The following is a 27,025-nucleotide window of genomic DNA, read 5'->3' on the forward strand; positions in this document are numbered from 1 at the left end:
ATCTTATTGAGCATAGTTAAAACCATGGAGAGAAAGATGGTTTCATAAAATCTTCTCATTATGTAAAATACGGCTGCAGCATGCTTCTTACATATAGAGAGAAGCTGCTGCTCAAGTCAGGCACAAAGAGCCAAAAAGGCTGTAACAGAAAAAATAACAAATAACAACCGTAACAAACTAGCTAAATACGCACCGTTTTACAAACATAGAAGAATAATGCATCAAATAAAGAAAAAAAAAACGACACATAGACATTCTTCACTTATTAATATTAACAAAAAAATAAATTTTATTGATATGATATATTTTATTTTTCTTCTATTATCTCTTCACAAAATTGTTTGTCTTTGTTTACCTTTCAGGTTGTATATTCGTGCTCTAAGGGAGCCGAAAACTTAAAAAAATTTATCCTGTAATTTCCCTTCTCATCAAATAGCCATTAAGAAAAAATGATACCTCTTTAATTAATCACACAAACCAGACAATAGTATAACTTCAAAAAAAAGGTAATTAATATTTTTAATGTTTTAAATACACAAAATACAATGAACATGTAACGACCCTAAAAATTAAAAGGAAACGCCATATATAAAATTCTAAGTGCAAAAATAAAATAAAATATTATGATTAACATTCCTTACACAATAACCAAAACGTATTAAACGTATGAAAGAATAAGCTAACTAAAGTGAATACTAGAAATGAATACTATAAAGAAAAATATAAAATCTTTAGGCATCTACTCGCCGTCTTCCTGCGGAACGGGTTCGGGAACCAAGTCTTCCTAATTTGAAATTGTTAAGTAAGGAATGAGGTACACTAACCCAGTAAAGAATGTCACACTATCTCACTGTCACAGAAGTAAAGATTGGTAGAAAACAAAAATTACAAATGGAGCATAATTTATAACAAATTCATTTATCAATAATAAAACATTTTACTGTCCACTTACCTCGGTAAGATTCATGAAAACAACTTATGAAAATAATAACATTATAATATCATGAAATCATACACACTCTATAACATAACACATGTCATACATTTTAATATTTCAATCATCAAGCAACAAATTTCCTCTTTCACCAGCCTACCAATATCCATGGGGATCCATAGGGGTTCCTGCCACACGGGAACCATTCATTTTAACAACTTAATTCTAGGGTCGTCTTTATACCCCATCCGGTATGGGTGGCAAAACAATAAACCTCAATACCCCGTCCAGTATGAGAGTGAAGCGGGTCGTCCCCATACCCTGTTCGATATGAGTGCCAAAATATTTAAAGTCTCCATACCCTGTCCGGCATGAGAGACAACGTTCCTGGTAGGGTCCCCTATGGACTCGGTCCGTCCACTATCTCCCAGGATGTCTAGTGAGGTTGTTAACCTATCCATTTATCGACTCAATCTCATTCCTATTTGTTGTTAGTCTTAATTACTCAATCAAACATGAATACGTAAACTAGTAACGAACACTAAAACAGGCAAACATAACATCGGGTTGACAATAATCAAACCATAATAAATTAAACAATGAATCATGCATACGAAGCCACAGAATAAACAAATCAGATACTACACTGCATTTAGACTATAAAATAAATCAAACAGGAACTGACCGAAAAACATATCAAGTTCGGGCTCTATTAGCAACCTTAATTAATTATACGTATCCATGAATTCATAAAATACTGTTTTATCATATATTAGACTTTAATACCATGTAGGAAATAAAGTGAGAGATATTTACTTGATTCGAAGTCTAAAATCGATTTTTTCACTGTGTCTACGGACAGACCCTAGATTCCCTGAATTTTTATCCAGAAACTGAAACACATTTCTGGTACCTGCATATGTCCCCAAAAAACTCCAAATCAGACCCAGGGCCTCCTCGGCCAATTTTAAAATTCCGGCACGGCGGCTCTGCCGTGCTCCAGTGATGCCGCCGCCGCAAGCGCCTTGGGTTGGCCATTTCCGGCCGAATTCGGCCAAACTTGCATTGGTTCCTGTGATAAAACACACGTAAGGCCCGCGGTGGGCCAAAAAAATTTAAAAAACTGAGACTTACTGGCGGCGGAGCTCTCGGGTGCGACAGCTCCTCCGGTGCGAGTCGCGATTTAGCGTTTTGCTCCGGTCAACCTGTAGAGGAAAGGACGGTGGTCACAGTGGTGTAAAAATTACATTGAATGGGAATCAGAAAGGGCCTCATCGGAGGCAAAAATTGAAAAAAAACCTGCGGCAGTATTTTTCGGCCAATTGACCGGTGGTTTAGCTTCGATTTGGCTACAGGGGGGTTCAGTATCGAAATCCGAGCTAAGGAGAGAAATTTTACCTCGTTTGGTGGCCGAAAAGTGCTCTGGTGCGGCGGCGGTCGGTTCCTCTGGTGGCTAGGCTGTCTTCTCCGGGAAGGACTCTGGCGGTTAGGGTTTGGGGTTGGGTGTGGATGAGATTATTTATAACCTTTCCCTTTTAATCTGAGCCATCCATCACGATTTAATCTGGATCATCCGATCGCGATTAAATTAGAAATGAATCTGGACCGTCCATGCGATGAGATCTGGACCGTCCATGCGTGATTCAATCGGTGCCGTCTGCACTCGTGCAATCTGAACCGTCCGCGCGCGCATTTGATCTAGGTCGTCCATGAGCGCGGGAACGGATCTTGGCCATCCGATCGCGAGCACGCGGATCGCCCATGTGGCCCGTTCCGCGTGGCCTTCCTGCGTCAGTGTCTCTGCCACGCGGCGTGTTTTGGTTGGCTGGAGTCGCTGACCGCGCTGCTGACGTGGCGTAATTTTTTTAAATTGTATTTTGACCCCCGATTTTCGATTTTTTTTCAAAAATACCCCCAGAATCTGAATTTTCACCCCTTTTTTCCAAAATTATTTTCAATTAAACTCCGAAAATAATTTTACTAATATTTATCATTATTATTATTTTTATTTCTATTAACTTAAAATAAACTAAATTAAAATAATTATATTATTACTTAAATAAATCAATTAAAAAAATTAAAAAAAATCAAAATTATAATAATTCTAATAATAATAATAATAATTAAAATTAGGGTGTTACAACTCTACCCCCCTTAAAGAAATTTGGTCCCCCAAATTTGCCTCTTACTTCTGGTCGAACAAATGAGGATATTGGGCTCTAAAGTCTGACTCTAACTCCTAGGTAGCCTCCCTTGGCGTGTGGTTCTGCCACACGACCTTTACAAATGATATTTCTCAGTTGCGGAGTATTCTGTTCTTTCGGTCTGTGATACCGACTAGTACTTCCTCATAAGACAAGTTCTTTTGGAGTGGAAGCGGTTCATGAGCCAAGACATGAGAGGGGTTCGGGTTGTACTTACATAACATGAACACATGGAACACATTGTGGACCTTGGAGAGCTCTGAAAGCAGTGCTAGTCTGTAGGCGGCAGTACCAATCCTGTCCAAGACTTCAAATGGTCCAATAAATCGGGAGTTCAGTTTTCTTCTCCTGTCGAACCCACTAATTCCCTTGAAAGGAGTGACCTTAAGGAATACCCAGTCACCTTTCTCAAATGCTAAATCTCTCCTTCGGGTGTCCGCATAACTCTTCTGCCTGCTCTGAGCTGTCTGAATGTTCTTTCTTATTTTAACTATTTTAGACGTGGTCTCCTCCACCAACTCTGGGCCAAACAATTTTATGTCGCCCACTTCTTTCCAACAAATCGGTGATCTGCATGGGCGCCCATATAACATCTTATACGGAGCCATGCCATGCTCGCTTAGTAGCTGTTGTTGTAAGCAAATTCTATCAGGGGTAGATGGTCGTCCCAATGGCCCCTAGAATCAAGGACATAAGCTCAGAGCATATCCTCAAGTGTACGGATTGTCCTTTCTGACTGTCCATCAATCTGAGGATGGAAGGCAGTATTGAGAGACAGCTTTGTTCCCATGGCCTACTGAAGGCTACTCCAAAACCGAGAAGTGAACCTGGGGTCCCTGTCGGATACCACTGTCACTGGAACTCCATACAATCTGACTATTTCCTGGATATACATTCTTGTCAACTTGTACAAGGGATCGATCATCCTGATTGCTAGGAAGTGGGAAGACTTGGTAAGCCGGTCAACAATTACCCAAATGGCGTCATGTCCTGAACGTGCCTTGGGTAATTTCGTTATGAAGTCCATGATGATATGTTCCCACTTTCACTCCGGGATCGGTAAAGGTTGAAGTAACCCATCTGGGCGTTGATGCTCTACCTTGACCTGCTGACATACCAAGCATTTAGATATAAAGTTAGTTATGTCTCTCTTCATCCTATTCCACCAAAACCGGGGTCGCATGCTTTGGTATATTTTGGTATCTCCGGGATGCATCGCAAACTTCGAGCTATGAGACTCTGTCATGATGTCTCTCTTTAACTCACTGTCATCTGGGACACACACCCTGTCCTGAAACTGGAGTAACCCATCGGGAGAGACTCGAAATTCTGAGCTCACTCCCTGTTCTGCATCATTCTTGCGAGCTACTAGGGCGGGGTCGACTGACTGGGCTTCCTTTATTCTCTGTATTAACTCGGGCTGGATGGTCAGACGGCCCAAACATGCGACTCTCTTCAGGTCCTGAAGCCGAACTTGTTGTGTGGCCCCAATTTGCCTGCATTCTGAAATCATCAAATGGGTTAAGATACCTGCACTTTTCCTGCTTAGAGCATCTGCCACCACGTTGCCCTTACCCGGATGATACAAGATATCACAATCATAGTCCTTAAGGAGTTCCATCCACTTTTTCTGACGCATGTTGAGATCCTTTTGAGTGAATATGTGTTTCAAACTCTTATGATCGGTATAGATCTGAAAGGTCTCTCTGTATAAAGAATGGTGCCAGGTTTTCAAAGTGTATATGATTGCGGCAAGTTCCAAGTCATGGGTGAGATAATTCTTCTCATGATTCTTTAACTGTCTGGACCCATAAGCTATGACATTCCCATGCTGTATTAGGACACAACCCAGTCCTAGATAGGAGACATCACTATAAACTGTATATCACCTTGATCCACTCGGTAAAGATAGCACGGGTGCAGTGGTCAGCCATTCTTTTAATTCTGAAAAACTTCTCTCACAGTCCTCATTTTGCTCAAACTTGGCATTCTTCTTGTGAGTCGGGTTAAGGGAGCTGCTAGACTAGAGAATCCTTCGACAAACTTGCGGTAATAACTTGCCATTCCCAGGAAGTTACGGATTTTCTTAACTGATGTCAACTTTTCCCAGCCAAGTACCACTTTAACCTTTTCGGGATTCACTGATACTCCTTCATTCGATATGATATGTCTTAGGAAGGCGGTCTGCTCAAGCCAGAATCCACACTTACTCAACTTTGCATATAGCTTCTTTTTTCTGAGGACCTGCAAAACTTAGGCTAGATGGTGAGCATGCTCTTCTTTGCTTTTTAAGTAGACCAAGATGTCATCGATGAACACGATAACAAATTGATCCAAGAATTCTCTGAAGACCCTGTTCATCAGATCCATAAAGATGGTCGGGGTGTTGGTTAACCCAAATGGCATGACTAGGAACTCATAGTATCTGTACTGGGTTTGAAAGGCCGTTTTGGGAATATCTTCTGTTCTAATTTTCACTTGATGATAACCTGATCGCAGATCTATTTTGGAGAAGACCTACGCATCCTGCAGCTGATCGAAGAGGTCATCAATTCTGGGAAGGGGATATTTGTTCTTCATTGTGACCTTGTTCAATAATTTGTAATTAATACACAGTCTCAACGTTCCATCTCTCTTCATAGCAAAAGTGACTTCGGCACCCCAAGGAGGTACACTGTGTCTAATGAAACCACTGTCTTGCAATTCAGTGATCTGTTTCTTCAGCTCTTCCATCTCAATGCGGCTCATGCGGTAAGGAACAACCGAAATGGGCTGGGTGTCTGGTTATACATCTATAGTGAACTCAACTTTCCTATCCACTGGCAATCCGAGTAATTCGTCCAGAAACACATCTGAAAAGTCTCGGACTATCGTAATCTCTTGGATACAAATTTTCTTCTTAGGCTTGCCTAGTTAGAGAAAATAGTAAGGTTAAAGTACTTAAAAATTAAGAAGACTTGCCATCAAGAAATAAGTACCAAATGATTTTATTAATTTGTAAATGGCTCCTTATTAGGAGGATTAAATACAACCTTCTCGTTAAAGCAATCTATGCTGGCGTGATACGCCGCTAGCCAATCTATCCTTAAAATTACATCAAAATCTCCCGTGTCTAACCCTATTAGGTCTACACTCAGTTTTCTATTTGCTATCTTTATAGCACAATCCCTGTATTTACCCCCTGCAATAGACACAAATAACATTGAATCAAGTTTATCAGGTGATACATTAAGTTTGGATGCAAAAACACGTAAAACAAATGAATGCGATGCACCAGTGTCAAATAAAATATGAGCAATATGGTTACAGATAGTGTACATACTCTGTACCACGTCCGGGTCGGCATCGGCATCCTGCTGTGTGAGGTTGTAAACCCTGCCCTAAATAGGAGGTCTTCATTGATTCTGGTTCCTCGGGCACTCTCTCGCATAGTGCTGAGCACTACCACATATACAACAGGTGTTGTTGAGGCGATAGCATGGTCGGTCCCCGTGGTCCCTGCTGCAGTGCTGCAGATCTTGCCACGTGCTGCCCCTAGAGCCTGAGGGGGAGCCTAGATCGCCGATCTGGGCCTCTTATTTTGTTGGACAGGCGCAGTAGGTGTTGGTCTGCAGGGTGGAGCTGAGGGTTTGTGACTCCCTGCTGACTGAGGAAGGGTGTTGAAACTCCTCTCCACGATCTGCGTCTTTACCAAAACGGCTGAATATGTCTTGAGCTCTAGTACCAATAAGTGCTGCTTGATCTCTGGACGGAGGCCCCACTGGAACCTCATAGTCTTCTTGCCCTCATCTATCAATGTCTCAGGGGAGTATCGGCCTAGCTCTAGGAACTTACGAGCATATTCCGATACCGTCATATTTCCCTAGACCAGCTGGACAAACTCCATCTCCTTCAGATGTCGGATGTGCTCGGGGAGGTACTCCACATGAAAGACTGCTAAGAACTGTTCCCAAGTGACTGGTGTAGGCAGGATGGTTTGCTTGAGCTCCCACCAATGACCTACTTCCCCCACCAGCATGTAGGAAGCAAGGGTAACCCTCTGCTCGGGAACCACTCCTAAGGTCTTGAAAGCCTTTTCTGTCTTCGCCAACCAGTACTGAGCATCTTCGAAAGAGGACTCCCCTGCAAAAGTGGAAGGGTCCAGTCTTCTGTACCTCTCTACGTAGCCCGAGTCAATCAGGGAAGGAATTAGGTCCCGTGGAAGAGGGACTGGTTCGGGCTGAGGGTAGACTAGGGGGCCCTGTGGTGGCACCTACTGATATAATGGGGGCACTAGATTGTACTGTGGCGGTGCCGGGCAGTACTGTGGCTGGGGCACCAGATTATACTGCAGCGGTAGCGCCAGGGGGTACTGTGGAGGAGGAGGCTCATGCCGGGGTGGCTCGGGATTCGCTCGCTATAGCGGTGGCTCAACCTGTGGTAGTAGAGGAGGGTCAGGTAACTCCCTTCTCTCCTCTCGGCCTTGCTGGGCAGCAATGATCCTTTCTAGCATCTCAAATATTCTGTCCACATCTTCTCGAAACGAATCATCTCGGGTTACTCAGTTTAGTGGAGATCTTCCTCTCCTCATCTCTCTGCACCTGCATTTCACAAGAAAGGGTTGAGTAACGATTAATCGGTTGGTATTTGTCTAAATATTATTGTGTAAGGGACGAGTCCGAGGAACGCGGCTCTGATACCAACTGTAACGGCCCCGGAAATTAAAAGGAAATGCCATATATAAAATTCTAAGTGCGGAAATTAAATAAAATATTATGATTAACATCCCTTACATAATAACCAAAATGTATTAAACGTATGAAAGAATAAGCTAACTAAAGTGAATACTAGAAATGAATACTATAAGGAAAAATATAAAATCTTTAGGCATCTATTCGCCGTCTTCTTGCGGAACGGGTTCGGGAACTAAGTCTTCCTGATATGAAATTGTTAAGTAAGGAATGAGCTACACTAGCCCAGTAAAGAATGTCACACTATCTCACTGTCACAGAAGTAAAGATTGGTAAAAAAAAAAAAGACTAATGGAGTATAATTTATAATAAATTCATTTATCAATAATAAAACCCTTTACTGTCCACTTACCTCGGTGAGATTCATGAAAACAACTTATGGAAATAATAACATTATAATATCATGAAATCATATGCACTTTGTAACATAACACATGTCATATATTTTAATATTTTAATATTTCAATCATCAAGTAACAAATTTCCTCTTTCACCAGCCTACCAGTATCCATGAGGATCTATAGTGGTTCCTGCCACACGTGAACCATTCATTTTAACAACTTAATTCCAGGGCCATCCCCATACCCCGTCCGGTATGGGCGTCAAAATAATAAAACTCAATACCCCGTCCGGTATGAGAGACAACATTCTCGGTAGGGTCTCCTATGGATCCGGTCCGTCCACCATCTCCCAGGATGTCTAGTGAGGCTGTTAACCTATCCATTTATCAACTCAATCCCATTTTTATTTGTTGTTAGTCTCAATTACCCAATCAAACATGAATACGTAAACCAATAACGAATACCAAACCAGACAAACATAACATCGGGTTCACAATAATCAAACCATAATAAATTAAATAGTGAATCATGCATACGAAGCCACAAAATAAAGAAATTAGATACTACACTGCATTTAGACATTAAAATAAATCAAAATTATAATAATTTCAATAATAATAATAAAAATTAATATTAGGGTGTTACAGAACATGTATAAATATTTTGCGTTCAGTCTAAAATTTAATGCAAATTCAAAAAGAAAATATTACAGTGAAGTTAGACATTGTCATTTAGAACCCCACAAACTCCGTTAAGGTGAGTCAAATGTGCAAACATGAAAGATGGTTAAGAAAAGCTTGAAGTGTGAGTTTGAAACCATGGGAAATCATACTATAAACCAAAAAGGGGTATTGGAAGCCAATAATGCACAAAAGAAAAAGCACTATAAAATCAAAGAGCAAGATATTGTTAAAAAAAGAAAAAAAGAAAAAGAAAATCAAACTGAGTAAGAGTAAGAGAAATAAACAATCTAAGTAACTTAATACAAAAATAAATTAACTCAAAAGATAAAGAGAATGAAGACGGACCAATCCTCCCCTGTCCTTAATTTCTCAATTTTCACAATACTACATTGATTTAATTATATTTATAAAATTTTTAATAAATATCTAATACTATACTATTAACTCTTAAGAAAAAAATACAAAATTTAGTTTTAACATTTAACTTTTTCATATAAAGAAAATAAAATACCAATTTATCTAGCAAGATTGTGTTTATGGTCGTCGTTGACAAAAAATTGACTCTCCTTGCAAAATTTAGCCATGGAATTTCTAACTGCTCCATGGCCAGATCCTGATTATAAATCCTCTGTGAGTACCCGTTGCACCCAAAGTGGAGGCTTCCTTCCTTTACCGTTAGATGAGATCCTTAGTCAGCTTTTCACCACGTGGCGAAGATCTAGAACCTTGGTGTATTCGTCTTGGCTGTACCAGAAACTACTGAATCCCTCAGATACATTTTCAGAACAGAAACGAAAAACAAATGCACGAGAAAAGGAGAGGGAGACTGATGGCCGGTTGGTAGCGAATTGTTGTGTTCTCCGCTTCCGTCTTCCTTCAGGTACGATCTTCTGACCGTTAGTCAATCCCCCTTCAACCAGCGACAAATTAACGGTCTGAAGCTATCTGCAAACCTCAGCAAATACTCCAACTGAATTAATACTGCACTTGTCTAACATTTGTTCGATCTTCTCTCGTCGTTTTGTTTCCTCCTGTTCGCTAGTGGTTGACTAAATTTCAGCCATCTGCTTCTATTTCTAGGGTTTTTGTGCTTTTTTTCCTCGACCAATACAAACAACCATTTTGATAATTGCGGAGATCTTTTGTCAATAACAATTGAATTTTATTTTCTGCGGTATAAAACGAAATGGCGAGTGCTGGCGATGACGATCCCGATTCGGTGCTCAGCGACGTGGAAGCTGACGAGCCGGTTCCCCTCGTGATTAGGGAAGAGGAAGTGTCGGCGGAGAGATTTAGGGAGCTGCTCGCCGAGCTGGATCGCGAGAGGCTGGCGCGCGAGGCCGCGGAGAATTCCAAATCCGAACTGCAAACACAATTCAACCGATTGAAAGCGTTCGCGCAGGAGGCCATTAGGAAGCGCGACGAATGCGCCAGGCAGCGGGACGAGGCCGTCCGTGAGAAAGAGAGCACGTCTAAGGAATTGGAGGAAGCCAGTAGGAGCAGGGACGAGTTGGCCAGGCAACGCGAGGAGTTGGCCAAGCAGCTGGATGACGCTGTCAGAGCAAAGGACGCATTGAGGTCGGAGATAGATAATTTGGCGCACATGTTGGTTTCCGGAATCGAGAAGATATCCGGCAAAGTAAGCAACTTCAAGAATTTCACGAGCCCCGGGTTGCCTAAGTCACATAAGTACACAGGACTGGCAGCAGTAGCTTACGGAGTGATCAAGAGGACGAATGAGATCGTCGAGGAGCTCCTTAGGCAGATTGATTCCACAGCCAAGACTAGGAACGATGTGAGGGAACAGATGGATCAGAGGAATTACGAGATCGCCATTGAGGTTTCTCAGCTGGAAGCCACCATCGGTGGCTTGAGAGAAGAGGTTTCCAAGAAAAGCTCTGTCATAGAGGAGTTGGAGAAAGGCATCGTTGACAGGGATGAGAAGATTGCTGAGATGGAGAGAGAGATGTCTGGTAAAGTGCATTCGGTGGAGAGTGAATCTCTTGAGCTGAGGCAGTTGATTGGTGAGTATGATGACAAGTTTAGGAGTTTGGAATCAAAGATTGATTCGCAGCAGCCATTACTGATTGATCAGTTGAATCTCGTAAGCAGGATTCATGACCGGATTTACGAAGTTATTAAGATTGTTGATGGTGATAATTTGGACCAATCTGAGTTATCGGAGTCCTTGTTTATGCCTCAAGAGACTGGTTTGGATGAGAATATACGTGCTTCTTTGGCTGGGATGGAATCTATCCATGAGTTGGCCGGAGTTCTTGTTGAAAAGTCAAGAGCTTTAGCAGACGAGAAGAGTCGTGAAGTTAAAAGGTTGAACGAAACTGTGGCTCAGTTGGTTAGAGAGAAGGAGCAAATTGGTTCTTTGCTTAGGAGTGCTTTATCAAAGAAGATGGTATTCGATCGATCATCTAAAACAAGTGATTTGTTTCAAGCAGCAGAGAATGGTTTAAAGGAGGCTGGAATTGATTTCAAATTTAGTAAGCTTCTTGGGGAGGGGAAGGTTTTGTCCTCCCAAGAAAAGGCCAATTTGCCTGGTACAGAGGAGGATGAAATATATACCTTGGTAAGTCTTCTCCTCTGTTAATCGATGATAATGTGGTTTACAATGTGAGTTGTGCTCCAGTCCTAATTTTCACTTCCTTAGTTTAGTTTTTTATCATACACAGGCTGGTGCTTTGGAGAATATTGTTAAGGCATCACAACTTGAAATCATTGAGCTGCAGCATTCTGTGGAGCAATTGAGGTATTTACAATTATTTTCTATAAGGAAACTGCAATTATATATGCATGTACATATGTATGTATTGATTTGGATACAAAATAATACTTTCTTCTGGCCCAAATGGTGGCATAATCTGTGGGATTTCTTTATTTCCAATTAAACCCCAATCCTAGGAAGCTTAATCAGATTATGAGATGATGGTACTGAAGTTAATATATGGTTCTTTTAGCATCTCTTTTTGTGATTTCAGTCCTTATATTCTGATTTTATATGTGTTTGGGTGAGTATGTTACCTTCCAGAATCAAAGTTTCACAATTCTCATATTTTATCTGTCTTGTATTGACCATTTATTCTTTTGTTTGCATCTTATTACTGTGTTAAGGGCAGAGTCAAGTTTACTTAAAGAGCATATAGAGGCACAGTCAAAGGAGCTCAGCCATAGAATGCATCGAATAGAGAAACTTGAAGAGAAGGAGAGAGTAGCTAATGAAAATGTGAGTTATTTATATTTAATTGACAGTTAATTGAACAATTTAAATTATTCACCCTGATCAATTCAGTTTTATTTGATTAACTTGATTGTAAAAGGAGAAGAAATTGTAGCACACAGCTACATGAATTAGCAAAGTGGAAACCATATCAGTTGTCTTTCTGTTGATGTGGAGTATGTAGGAAATGGAGCTTTGAAAGAAATTTAACAAAAAAATTAGCACGGACCAACTTAAGCATAATAATAATAGAAGTCTGATCTCAAGCTAGGCTATTGGTGTCCTTTATATAGGCATCAACCATACAGAAAATAAAACACGTAAAGTTATTGGAACCTTTGATAGCAACTATTTGTGCTAGAATAAACTACTACTCCTAGAAAAAGAACTACTAAATATCTTTCTGAAAATGGTAAACTAACTGTGATCAAAAGTATCCTCTCCAATTTGCCATCTATGATACTTCATTATTTTCTATCCCTGTTAGCATTGCCAAGAGGTTGACATCTCTGCACTGTCAGTTCCTTTAGGAGGATTCTGAAGATATGAGGCATCACCCCTTTGTTCCATGGGATGACATGAAAAGACCTTTGACTTTGGGGGTCTTGGCATTAGATTTTGACTGCCATGAAAGAGGGTGGCTATGAAAGTTCATGTATACAAGACTAATGGAGAGAGGTAATTGTTGCAAAAGATGGGCTAGAAAGAAGAGACCGGAAGACAGCCATGATTACTCACAGTTATGCTACTAACCTCTGGAAGTGGATTAGTAAGGAACAGAACTCCTTGGTTTATTGTTGTTTAGGCTTGGGAATGGTTAGACATTAAGTCTTTGGACAGACCAGTGGTGCGGTGATAGTCCTCTTAAAGATAGGTTTATAGCATTTTTGCTATTGCTAGAGATAATGATGCTTTTGTTAGGGACATTCTGGTCATCAATGGTGAATCTCCTTTGCTATGGGCCATCAAGCTGTGACAGAATCTTAATAATTGGGAAATTGATTACATGATTTATCTCCTGAATTCCATTTGCTCCTGTCATTTTGACCCTACTGCCAGAGATCTTCACGTGTGAGCTCACTCAAAGAATGATTGTTGTCTGTCAAATCCTTTCACTTCAGTCTTCTTCCTCAAAGTGCTGTTGTCCCTAGATTCCCCTAGAAGCAGATTTGGAAGAAAAAAGCCTTCCTTCTTATGCGTTCTTTGCTTGGGAGGCCACATGAGGAAAACTTCTTAAATTAGACAGTATGAGGAAGCAGGGAATGTTCATTGTCAAGAGGTGTCCTATGTATTATTAAGCAAGTGAATTCCTTAACTATTTGCTTATTTGGTGTGTTTAGGCTAGAAGTTTATGAGATCTCCAACTTTGTCCTTACTAAATGTGCTTTTTATAGCCAGTGGCTCGATTGAAAAGGAATTATTGGCTTGGGAAGCTATTGGGGCGTGCGAGTTCCTGAAAAAGTTCATCTCCCTAGTCCCTTAGGTTATCTCTTGGTTTGTTTAGACAAAAAGGAAGAATAAGATTTTTTATGGCTATCTTTTGCTAGCATTTTTTGGTTAATAGTCAGCTTCTTAGTTATGAAGAGGATCTGGGGAACCTCATTGAGATTTTGATTTCTAGTCTAGGCTTGTAAGTGTTCTTTTATATTGGGTGGCACCCCTTGGTGCCTTGTTGATAATACTTCTTTTCCTCCAGAAAAAAGTTTCCAAGTGAACCTTAACCTTCTAAACCATTTCACAGTAATGAATAAAATGTCGTGAACATATAAATTTGAATCTTAGTTCTTCCATGTACAGGTAATGTAGGACAAATTAGAATTGATCTGTCTCTGGAAAAAAACTTAGGCACTTCAGGTTCTTAAATTTCACACTTAAGAAGCCTTGAGCATGACAGTTAAGGTTTAATTGCATCACTCAACCCAAAAAATGAGGGAATGCTGAAAGTATTCATAATTTGTCCATGATTTGTCATACATCAGAGGACTTTTTCTGCCTAATTGCATCATTGAGTTCTAACTTGGTCTACTTGTTTTGAAAGGTTGAAGGGCTTATGATGGACATTGCTGCTGCTGAAGAAGAAATTACAAGGTGGAAAGTAGCAGCTGAGCAGGAAGCAGCTGCTGGTCGAGCAGTTGAACAGGAGTATGTGTCACAGGTATGCAAATCAGGTTGGCCAATGTATTCTTCAGATGGTGTCTGCGGGAAATTACTTTGCTATAAATGTGGCTAGTCTCATTTTTACCGCATTGTTATGAGGAGAAACATTCACCAATATATTTTAATTGCTTAGAAGGGATCAAGGGGTGGGGGAGGAATCACATGCTTTCAAGTCAGATGTGTGTAAAACCTTTCAGGAAACATTGTGTTAAATTCAATTTAGTTTACTTAAGTCTCTGATATTGAATGATTTATATGAAAATTATCTGTAGGAGCCAACTAGCTATATAACTTCTACTTTAAGAGGTTTAGAATATAATGTTATTCACATTGGGATTGAAAGCCAAAGGAAGGTGGGTATCTTTCTATGTGGCTCATCGATGTCTTGTACATGTCCTATGTGCCAAAGAAATGTGTAAAATCTGATTATAATTCAAAAGTCAAACTTTTGCATTCATTTGGTTAGGGAAAATATTAATGGGATGTTTGGCTTATAATAAAATAGAGAAAGCTTATTGACTAAAAAAAGTGATTAAAAACCAAGAAAGCTTATCAAGTGAAGAGCAAGCTCTGATAGATTTTTTGGTTAAAATATAACTTCTATACTATTATCTAATTAAATAGAAAGTCAAAAGTTTACCTAAAATGTTATAAATGTGAAGTATTCAAAATAGGATATGTACTCCAAAAGATCCCTTACTATTCAAAAATGTCCAGATTGGCTTCTGTACTTTTTTTGCTTGAAATACAACCTAAAGTTTTAATTTAGTCTAGATTGCCCTAACATTTAATGACATTCCTAACACCGCTAGAGAAATATTCATGTGGCAAACAGCATGTTCACATGGATATCATGTTTAAGGAAAAGCTAGTGTGGGAGACATGTGGTTGCCATGTTGACATCCCACTTCCTCCTCTTTTTTCTGTCTTCTTCCCCTTTCTTCTCTCTTCTTCCTCCCTAACACTGTGTCTAGCAATGCAGCTTTCCTTCACGCTTATTCCCCTTTAATCTCTCTTCTTCCTGTTTTCTTCCCCTTTCTTCTCCCTTCTCATTATTGAACCTTGACTGCACTCCAAAGAGAATCACTGCCAATTCCGACTTACAAATCCTTTAGCAAAGCTGACAAGAAGAAGATAATCACTTCCCAAAATAGAAGGCACCTACATCTAGTAAAAATGGAAAAAACCATTAAGAAGGGAATTTCATTGAAGAAGTATTGATCTAGTTGTGGCAGCCAGCCAAATCTTGGAGAAGAAGACAGCCTTCTCTTCCTAAATCAATGACATTCAGCTAAGACCTCACATCACTAACTTCGCACTAGACATAGCCATTTTAACAACTATAACCCATCACCCAACTGGGATAAGATTGTGTGATTAAAAGAACAAACTTTCATCATAAAGAACTGATCTACACAACTACAACCAATTTTAAAGGAAGTATATTTATTCAGTTGGGTAGATAAAAATCAGCAACGAGAAGTAGAATCTGCATGTTCTGCAATTGCTGAGTCACGACTCATGTAAGAAGCAGGACCGAACCAAAAAGTAGCAAAAGAAAAAGATGAATGAAGGCTTGGGTAAAAAGATTTCTTTAACATATTGAAATCCATTTTGCTGAAGAAAACAGAGAATAATAGTGAAAAAATTTGAGCTGGAAAAGACAGTTTTGGAGCTATCTTGGATCCTGTATTCTTGCACACGATTAGCATGATGAATCTGCCTATCTCCACCTGCTGTGTTTACGCACCAGTGGACCTTGGGGCGTTGTCCAAGATGGACTTGCAGAAGCTGCCTTTTTCTTTATATTCTGGGTTTTTTAGTTTTAGAGATTTGCAGAAGTTGGATCTTTTGAGATTAACAATTTTTGTTGTTTCTGTGTGAGGATTAAGTGAGGTGTCTAGATGGTCTCTATGGAAGGAAGAAGAAATAAGAAAAAATAGAGAGAAGCATGGCAGGTCGTGGAGGTGGAGGAGCTGCACCGCTGCTGAAACAAGATGAGCTGCAGCCACATCCAGTCAAAGATCAGCTGCCAATGGTTGACAATATGGATGAAGAAAGGGAAATAAGGAAGGAGCAGAAGGTAAGAAGAAAGGGGAAGAAGTGGATGCCAGTGTGGCAGCCACATATCTGCCATACTGGCCTTTTTTTCACATGTAATGCCCACGTGGACACATCGATTGCCTCGCGGGCATCTGTCTAACAGGGTTACAAACTCCATTAAATGTGAGGTCCAATCTAGACCAAATTTAGAACTTTAGGTTGCATTTCAACTGAAAAAATGTACGGAGGTCAATCTGGACATTTTCAAATAGTACAGAGGCATTTGAAGTATTATCTCTATTCAAAACTGAGGGTATCATTTCCTTATTCTGCACCTGCTTATTAAAGATAAACTCTTAGAAAAAGCCAACTCATCAACTCTGCAAGAGCTTATAAGCTAAGTTCTTCATTGATTACCAAATATTCTAAGCTTTTTAAGAGTTATAATCTCCCTGTGACCAAAAAATAAGCTATGGGAAGCATCATCTAAAGGAATCGGAAGCGTTTAGATGATATTGCAAAAGTCTATGATAGAATTAAGGCTATGTTTGAAACAAATATATAGGAATTTTGTGGAATTTATTTACAAATTTACTCTTAGTTCAATTATAAGATAGTTAAATTCTTCCTTAAATGATTAACATTGATAAAAAATTGGAATTTGTCATTCCTGGTCACATGAAATTTCATTTAATTTTAATTTTTTGTCATCCTAATACAATTAATTTATTTCATAATTGGATCAAGTGTGAGTTTACAGATGAAGTTTACAAAATCTTGGATTTGTTCCAAATATAGTGTAATCCTAATTACTTGACAGTTCTTCCTAATATTCACCATTGGGGGTGTTGGATTCAGATATTACCTGGAATACAAGCATCTGAAATAATACACTTTTGGTCTTTACGTACATGATGCTGCTTGCTATTTTTACCCAAAATAATTATGAGCTTAGCCTGACTCAATTTTTGGTAAATAGTTGTCAGCACTTAGACAGGAGCTTGAAGAAACAAAGCAAGCTATGTTGGAATCAGAGAAGAAGGTAAAATTTAAGGAAGAAACTGCAGCTGCAGCCATGGCTGCTAGAGATGCAGCTGAGAAATCTTTGAGATTAGCAGATATAAGGGCGTCAAGACTGAGGGACAGAGTGGAGGAGCTCAGCCATCAGCTTGAAGAACTTGAATCCCGGGGAGATACGAGGGGACTTAACAGATCTAGATATGTGTGCTGGCCTTGGCAATGGCTTGGGCTGGACTTTGTGGGATTCCAGAGGTCGGAAACACAGCAGCAAATTTCAAATGAAATGGAGCTTTCTGAGCCACTTATCTGATTATACTACACATTTTTTTTCCCCCCTTTTTTTGTATTTAATGTGAACCTTTGATACATAACATTTAAGAAATGCCACCTTATAGTGTCTTCATATTTTCAACAATGGTTCTATTGTGAATTCTCTCCATACTATTCCACATGGCACTTTTTTTGGAGAAAGTGAGTCAATTTTGTAAACCCTTCATGATAAGAAGTTGATGTTTTAGGATAGTTTTATCAAATAGAATGTTACATCTTTGTTTTATTTTGGGCTTTGGCTCCTCTGGTTAATATCCTTTCTCTATTAGTAATGCGGTTTAGGATATAAGCTTAAGGGCATTTGTTTACAGTTTTGATAGTATGAGCTGCTGAATGTAATAGTTTATATGATACCCTTGCTCCCTTTTCGACCCCCAATCCCTCCTTTGAACAGTCTTGTTTTTAATCTCAGAAATTATGCCTTATTACAGAGCAAAGTGCTTTTCTTTTATTATTTTAAGATTTCAGTTACAAAGTGCTGCATTATCTGGTAAGTGTAAAGCTGAAGATGAAGGCAGAGATATTTAACTCTGTACAAAAATGGTTGGTGCTTCCGGCAAGAATGCAAGTGGGTTATACGGTTTAGATTATTTTTTTAAGTAGGAGGTGAATTAAATTCCACAACTTGGTAACTAACATGAACTTATTGTCTACAGATTGATAGCTGTATACTTGTACAGGCAAGAAGATTCTTCCTGGGAAAGCGAGAACAGGACAGATGGCAGGATTTTGTTCATGATGCTGTTTACAAGAAAAAGCATGACAAAGGTATGGGTACACTTCAGATTTCAGCTTTTGCATTGCCCAAAAAAACGTGGGCTAGGTGATATCTTACTAATTAAGATAAATAGAGGATTTCACTAATCAAGAGAAATATAGGATTTATGAAAGAGCCGATCTTCCTAAAAAGGTAAGGCTGGCATTACGCATGAGCTCACTGTTGATCACTGGATGTGTTCAGTTGTATTTGCTGGAGGGCAGTTTTCTTAGAGATGGTAGCTGTAGAACCAATTATCTCTTCCATGTTTCCACCTCCCTCCTTTGCTCCACTCGATGATTTTCAGTCAAAGTAGCATAAGAGATTTGTTTGCTAGTGCAAGATTCTATCTTGTCCCCATGTATATCCTTATGTAGCTTCTACCACCAGTATCGAGTGGCAATAACAAGATGCTGCCCTGTAAAACCAATGGGACTTTTCTCTCAGAAGGAAACCTTCTGAGTTTTCTCAGGAACTAGGTTTTCTCAAAATTTCCAAAAGCATTAACGTGAATAATTAATTTTTGCATAAATGTAATAGTTGATCTTATAGTGGGACATAATTCTTTTGGGAGTAGAATTTGGGGCTTGAAGGTACCGAAGTGAGGTGATTAATATCATCTTGGGTGCCACCTTTCTTCTCTCTCGTCTAACTCCACTTTTGGGGTTTTGTTCCCCTAGTCCTGGCTTCTTGGAGAGCTCTGCATAATTCATATCCCGGTGATTGAACTGGTATCAACTCCGGCCACAAATAAATTCTGATTAATGCACAACAATCATGTAAATACACCATGAAATACTGATGAAAATTGGACCTCATCAATGAGAAAACCAATGCATGTAAAATGTGGATTTGTATTTTATTATCGAACTGCAACTAGGAGATCACAACTAATAGAGATTTTTGCGTTTAGGCAATCATGTTAGGAATATACAAGGCTCAAAAGAATAGTATTAGAAATATTATAATTTCTTTCTCCTAGAATTGTCTCGGATGATAACTATCAATATCCTCCTAAATGGTTAACCCCCTTTCTCTTCCACTATGCTACTTCAAGAAACTAACGTATGGATTTGTAAAATAATGTAGAAGAAAATAGTGTAGTAAAATAACGGTTCTAATCAATTCTTGAATTGAGGGTTAATGATATTAAAAACTTAAATAGAGATTTCAGTTTGATTGAAGAGAGTAAGGTCGGAATTTATTAAAAAATGGCAAAAATATATTTCCATATTAACAATCTATGATATAATTATGACAAAAATGGAAAGTTAAATTGTCAGCATCATTGAATTCACTAATGTCCAATAGCGGAAGACGAGTATGTCATTGTTTACAGCCATAGATGGAGAAACATAAAGCCTTAACTTTAAGGAACACCTTTTAGAAATCTCCGCACTTAAGAGTTAGTACATCCAATAAATGGCACTAAAGCTTGAGCTATATCTCAAAGAGAGAAAATTCAACAACTTCTAGAACCCACCTCCTGGAGCTCATGTCATGAAGTTTAAGTGTTCCCGTTAGTTGGGAATCAAAACATATTTATTCAAGAGTGGAAGGACAATGATAAATTAAAAAACTCTGAAAAAGGGACAAATAATGCAAAAATATTTTCTTGAATGAAAAACGGGAGAAGTAATAGCAGTTTGCTTATTTTGATGTATCTCAAATGTCGATTATCTCCATAATGTTGGGCTCATTAAATTGTATGAAATGAAGCCTCTGTAGTAAACAAACAAAAACAATGATCCGAACTACTGGAGGTACCATTGTTTGTTCAGCCATCTTGTTAGGAAATGTTTTAAGTTGAATGACCAGATCATGGACTAATATTAGAAGGGAATCATTGCACTTGAAGAGGAGACCATATCCAAGATGACCTTGATCAATGACAGGAATGCCCATCTTCTTCCCACTTTTACAACCATTATGTGTGGGTCTTTAGATACTTTAAATGGAGCAATTTCCTCGTTAACAGAAAGTAATGTGATAGATATTCTTCTAGGAAAAAGTCAGAACATCCTAAATAAAATAATCTATCAACAATTCAGCCTCAATAATCACGAGGATAGTTCAATTCCTGTCACTAAAAAGAGAAGATTGAAAAAGAATCATTCTTCATCAAAGCAAGTCCTAGAGAAAACAAATGTTCTGGAAAAACCTGTGAAGAAGTCAACCCTCGTTAATAGGGGTTTATACCTCGTGAAACTTACAAAATCCATTCTTTTCAAGGCAGTTTACACTGCAGCTTCATGCCCAAAAAGTTCCTAGGATCCACTTATGTCTCTTTAACATGTTACCGGTTGAAAGTAGACTCTGACTGATAGTAATAGCAACAAAATGATAAAATCTACGGACAATGAAGCGTATACAATTGAGAACGCATGTGCTAGTGTTATTAAGGATAGAAGACGTGCTGCAACAGAGTTGTTTTTAAGGGATATGCATGACACTTGGTCATCGGTTTTGTTACCAATTTACCAATATGATGTCCTACAAGTTGTACACACACATACACATTGAGTTGGGCATTTTTCAACCGATATCAAATGGTTATTTTCATATCATCCTGTAATGTAGACTCCTTCGTAGCAATGAATCTTATTGTAAAAGGAGTTGCTTTTTTCATCCACAAAGCAATTTGGTTCATGATAGAAATAAAGGAGTCAATGGAGACATCTACATATAAGAGAATAATGTTGTCAGTTTCTAGTTAAACTGATAATGTAATTAGGGTTCTGGCACCTGGCTGCAGCTTTTTGGTTGATTTTTTCTTATAAGTTGCTAACATTACTCATTAATTCCATTAGTTTTGGACGTAGTTATAGATACTTAAGTGTCGTCTTTTGGTTTTCTCCTTTACTCTATATATATATGTAAATGCTCTTAAATGAGTAATCAATTTTATTGTATCATACATATTGCTTAAAATTCATTTTTTAATTATAGTAACAAGTATGAGTCTGATCATAAAAGATTGTTATAACAATGAGAGTGACATTAGGTTTGAGAAGAGCTCTAAGAATGTTAGTAAGACCATGGGTTGAATTCTACTACAAGAACTACAGAACCTGTCTGCTTCCTTATCATGGGTTCTAGATTAGAGATGGATAGATGATTGTTTTGTGATAGTTGTAAGAGGATAGCTATTACTGTTTATTTTAAATGGATTCTTTGTTGCCATATTAATAAAACATAAAAGAAAACTACTGACTTCCAAATGATACATTTGCTAATTTTTTTTTTAAAGAATATTATTTTAGTTCTTGTATTATAATCTTATAACCTCATATCATAATTAAGTCTAAAATTTTTTCCTTAGTACTTAAACTTAAAATGTTATTTTTAAGTTTATGGATTATTTCAATAATGAATCCTAATTGCGTTTAATTGAAACTCTGTATCTTCTTAAATAATTTTTTTTTCTCACCCAAATAACTGTTTCTAAAAATAAAAATTATTTTAAAAAAAATCATATTACGAAATAATTTTATAATTTTAGATACTAAATTTATAATTTAAAAATAAAAATGCTAGTTCTGAACCAACGTAAAACTGTATAAAAAAACATAATATATTGCAGTTTGGCTTATTGAGTTCATGTGAGATTTGGCTTTGAATGTACTAATAAATCAGTACTTTGTTTATTTTTCTAGGCTTAAATTGAATCTGTCTTTCAATCAAGAGTTAGACTCTAAATTTACTTCAGATACTAAATGTTCTAGATAAATCCTTTAAAAACTCTTAAATTATAGACTCAAGAGTTACAAATCATAAAATTAATAATTATAAATATTTTTATGTAAAACATTCATATCCAAATAATAAAAAGGTTGTTATTTTGAGATGGTTTCCTTAATACTTTTGGAGGCAAGGACGATATCAAATTTAGTCCTACCATTATAATGAAAAATATATTAAATATCTTCAAATGACGTACTAATCTTGTATTAGTAAGTAAATTATCACACAACTTAAATTGTCAAATAATATTTTGTTTTTCTCATTGTGACTTTAGGACTGCAATTCGGGGATCATTTTCTACTTCTTGAAGGCACCTGGGGATCATTCTTTGCTATTATTATCGAACTCGTGCACAAGATTGGTTTGACCATAAAAGACCTAAACACTCATCATTCTCCATTTTAAAGATGATGTTTCCTTCATTTTCTAAGAATATGAAATATTAAAATTTATACTGCGACATATGTGAATTTACAAAATATAAGATTTGGCTATTAGCATTGACCTCAAATACAAGATTTAGCTTTACCATGAAAGACTTGAGAACCCATCATTCTCCATCTTAAAGGTGATAGTTTCCTCATTATTTAAGAATTTGGAATACAAAAATTTATACGGTGATATATGTGAGTTTATAAAATCTAAGTGTATGACATTTTCCATTAGTAACAAACGAATTTTAGTTTTGTTTTCATTAATCTACAATGATAGTTGGGGACTAGTTCACATACATATTATTTTTTAGACTCGATGGTTTGTGCCGTTTATTGATGATTGTACTATTTCTTACTAAAAGCCAAATATGATGTTACCCATATCATATTTCAGTTCTATAAATGATAAAGACACAATATGGAACATCCATAATGAAATTTCCTATCGAGAGTGCCAAATATGTTTTTAATTATACACTTTCATCATTCTTCTATCAAGAACGAATCTTTCATGAATAATCTTATGTCCATACCTACAACAAAAGACAAAAAAATAGTAATATTTTAACCACTACCAAAGCTTTTCTTTTCTAAATTATTGTCTCATAACAACATTGTGTTGAACTCGTCTTTATTGTCACCTATATTTTTAATCGTCTGCCTACGATTGTTTTTTATTTCAAAAGTTAAAACATTTCAATAATTTTATCAAGCAGTAAGTATCACAAATCATCTAATCCATCAGATATATTGGATATGTTGCCTTTGTTCATATTTATTCTCACCAAAGATGGAAACTTGATCCCTCGATTTTGAAACGTCTATTTATGGTATATTCCTTATTTCAAAATAGGTACAAATGTTATCATCCACCCACTTAAAAATTCTATATATCTATGGTGTCGCATTTATTGAACAAAAATTCTATTTTATCTAATCTTATTATTAGGAGGAGTTTGTATTATAAGATAAGGATATAAAATTTAGAATGGATTTTAACCTACCACCATAAGAGAACATTCAAAACCTAGCAAAAACTCACTACCACAAGGAACCCTTCAAAATCCATCATCTTAATAGATCATATTAGACTCTAGGTTTTCTCATGTGTATATGAAAAGGAAGGTGTTGAATACTGAGATAAAGCAAGTCCAAGAATTTGACATTGATCTTGAAACTGAGATTAAGTCCTGTAAAACTTATATAATTATCCAATAATGATACATATATTGCACGTCATAAAAGTACAAGAGAATGCACTAAATATTTTCTGTATTTTATTTCATAATTTGTATCATTTGATAAGTACTCATTAACTTATATAATTCTTTTTTAAAAATTTAAATAATGAGTATATCGTTAACACAATATTTGAGGCATTATCCTATAAAAAATGAAATAAAATGTTATAAGTATAGAGATGCAATTACTTAAAAAGAATCAAACTTAGGAAATGATGGATTTACCAAAAATGTAAGAAACAAGTGGAATCCAAATTAGTTTTTAATTAAAAAATAAAACATTTGATATAATCAAGAGAAATAAAATGAGATTGGTAGAAAAAGAGTATACACAAATATATTAAATAAACTATTATGAGATAGTTGCACAAATAATCAAGATGAATACTATGTGAATCTTATTGTCATTAGCAACCCACTTTGGCTTGCAATTACAATAGTTTGATGTAAACGAGGTCTTCTTGCATAGAGAATTAGAAAAAGAAATTTACATGGATATTTTACCAAGCTTTGATAGAAGAGTATGACCAAATAAGATATATAAACTAAATGAGGCTTTATATGAACTTAAGCAATCACCAACAACATGTTTTGATAGGTTAACAAGGGTAATAATAAATATGGAATTTAAATATGCTCAAGGAGACCACACTTTTTTCATCAAATACTCAAAGATAAGAGGAGTTATAACTCTCCTAGTATACGTTGATGACATTATTCTAATAGAAAATAATGAGAAGAAATAATGAAAACTAAAATAATATCTACCAAAAGAATTTAAAATAAAAAAACTAAGTAAATTGAAGTATTTTTTAAAAATTGAAGTTGTCTACTGTAAATTTGAATTTTTTAAGTTCTCAACAGAAATACATTAATAACTTGTTAAAAAACACTAGCATGCTAACATGCAAACAAGTTAACACTCTTGTTGATCCTAATCACAAATTAGGAATAGTGGAGAAAGATATGCTAATAAATAAAGAAATGTATTAAAGATTAGTTGGAAGATTGATTTATCTATCCCATACAATCCCATATAAAATCGGCCGAAACAAAACAAAACAGGCTAAAAATGACCAGGCCGAGGTAAACCACTGCTGTGGCAGTGGTGCCGCTGTGTCGGAATCTCAAAATTGGTCGGAAAAAGTTTTTAACACCGATTTTACATTTTTAGGATATTTTTAGGTACGTGAAGCATGTTTTAATCTCTACAGAAAAATTCAGAAAACCTAGGAATTGCCAGTAGGCGTAATAGAAAGTTTGATGTTTCCAACACCGATTCGGGTAAGAATCTCTCACCTTATTCTCTGTTATGGAATTGAAGTTTAATAATCGATAATATAGTATTTTGTGTAATTTTAAAAACTTTGAGAATAATTAGTAGTTACTAATAGAGCAGGAATCGGTTAGCTATTTATTTGTCATATTTAATTGATTGGTGAATTTACAGCTTCAAATACATGATGATATACTGTAATGGTTAAATGATTCAATTGTGCTTCCTTGATATATATATATATATATATATATATTGCTTGTCGTGTGTGATTTAAGGTTGATTTGTGAAATTGAAAATTAATATGCAAACAAAAAATTATTTGGTCATGTGAATTAATGAATGGTAGTTTTACTAGATATCCTGGGAGATAGTGGACGGACTGGGTACATAGGAAACTCTATTGTGAACGTTGCCTCATATCGGACGGGGTATCGAGGAATAGTATTTTTGGTGCTCATACCGGATGGGGTATGGGGATGGCCTGATTTACCCTCATACGAGGGATGGTATTTTTGGCGCTCATATTGGATAGGGTATGAGGACGGCTGGTTAGTTGATAATGTTGGATATTAGTTCACGCGTAACGGAACATTTTTATGGGCCCCCAAGGATACCAATAGGCAAATAAAAAGGAAAAGTTATTATTCTTACTTATTTGAATATGATATTAGAATGTTATTTGAGTTATTATCTCTATAAGTCGATTTTGTAAATCTCGCAATGGTGAATATATGCAATAAATAATTTTTTTTATAATAAATGAATTTACTTAAATCAAGAGCTCCATTGGTTATTTTTATGATTTTTACCAACCTTGAGTTTCTGTATTGGTGAGTAGTGTGATATTCTAACTGGATTAGTATAACTCACCGTTTCATTAACTATTTGAGATTAAGAGGATCAAGACCCAGATCCCGATCAATAAGAGTGTTGTGAATAGTTCACAATCTGGACTCCCTTCAAAAACTAGTGAAAGTTGTCCTAGAATGCTCAGTATATTGTATTTTGTTTATTTATTTGATTTTCTTTTATTCTTTTAGAAGAGATATTTACGTAATTCTATTGGGCATTCTAAATTATTGTGTAAGGAATGTAAACCATAAACTCTATTATTTCGCTTCCGTATTTAATTTATGACTTTATTTCCTTTTAAGTTCCGGGTCTTTACGAATAAAAATTTAATTTTATATGTTTTTAGTCTTAAGAAAAAAAAGAGATGATCAAGTAAATCATACATATCTTTGACATTGTAGTCTTGGTAATATTGAAGATAAAATAATAAGCAAGTTGTACAAAGAAGGTTACCTTGACAAATACGATTATGAATCATATCTAACTTGTGCATCTTGTTTTAAAGCAAAAATGACCAAATCTCCATTTATTGAAAGTGGAGAAAGAACTTCTGAATTATTAAGACTAATTCATATTGATCTTTGTGGCCCCATGAAAATTCAAGCCAGGAGAGGATATTCTTATTTTATCACATTCACTAATGATATGTCAAGATATAGATTTGTGTATTTTACGAAATATTAAGTTTTTTTAAATGTTCAAAAGATTCCGTAGTGAAGTTGAGAAACAGATTGCAAAAGTATTAAAGTGCTAAGGTCTAATAGAATAGGAGAATATCTTAGTGATGATTTTATTGGATATCTCAAAGAGAATGAGATTCTCTCATAGTGGATCCCTCCTAAAATACCACAACACAATGGTGTGTCCGAAAGAAGAAATCGAACCTTCTTAATATGGTGAGAACAATGATGGGTTTATAGATCTTTAAATTAATTTATGAGGATATACTTTGAAAACTACAACATATTTGCTAAATAAAGTACCCACTAAATCAGTCTCTACAACACCATATGAGATATGGAAAGAACGTAAACCGAACCTTAAGCA

At 36.8% G+C, this 27,025-nt stretch overlaps 2 protein-coding genes across 2 annotated transcripts; both read left to right on the top strand.

The window, feature by feature from the left end:
* The first annotated feature begins 9,565 nt into the window (after positions 1 to 9,565).
* Positions 9,566 to 17,897, top strand: LOC110817067 (paramyosin). The gene is made up of 5 exons (XM_088209204.1): positions 9,566 to 11,473; positions 11,577 to 11,653; positions 12,016 to 12,127; positions 14,160 to 14,276; positions 17,301 to 17,897. Exons 1-5 carry the CDS (start codon positions 10,079 to 10,081, stop codon positions 17,649 to 17,651), a joined length of 2,052 nt encoding a protein of 683 aa, XP_088065330.1. The 5' UTR covers positions 9,566 to 10,078; the 3' UTR covers positions 17,652 to 17,897.
* Positions 17,898 to 18,051: 154 nt separating this feature from the next.
* Positions 18,052 to 22,703, top strand: LOC110817066 (uncharacterized). The gene is made up of 3 exons (XM_022045462.2): positions 18,052 to 18,239; positions 18,328 to 18,439; positions 22,447 to 22,703. Exons 1-3 carry the CDS (start codon positions 18,180 to 18,182, stop codon positions 22,575 to 22,577), a joined length of 303 nt encoding a protein of 100 aa, XP_021901154.1. The 5' UTR covers positions 18,052 to 18,179; the 3' UTR covers positions 22,578 to 22,703.
* The last annotated feature ends 4,322 nt before the right edge of the window (positions 22,704 to 27,025 follow it).

Source organism: Carica papaya, chromosome 8, assembly GCF_054855325.1.
Source record: "Carica papaya isolate Zhongbai chromosome 8, ASM5485532v1, whole genome shotgun sequence".
Taxonomy (NCBI): domain Eukaryota; kingdom Viridiplantae; phylum Streptophyta; class Magnoliopsida; order Brassicales; family Caricaceae; genus Carica; species Carica papaya.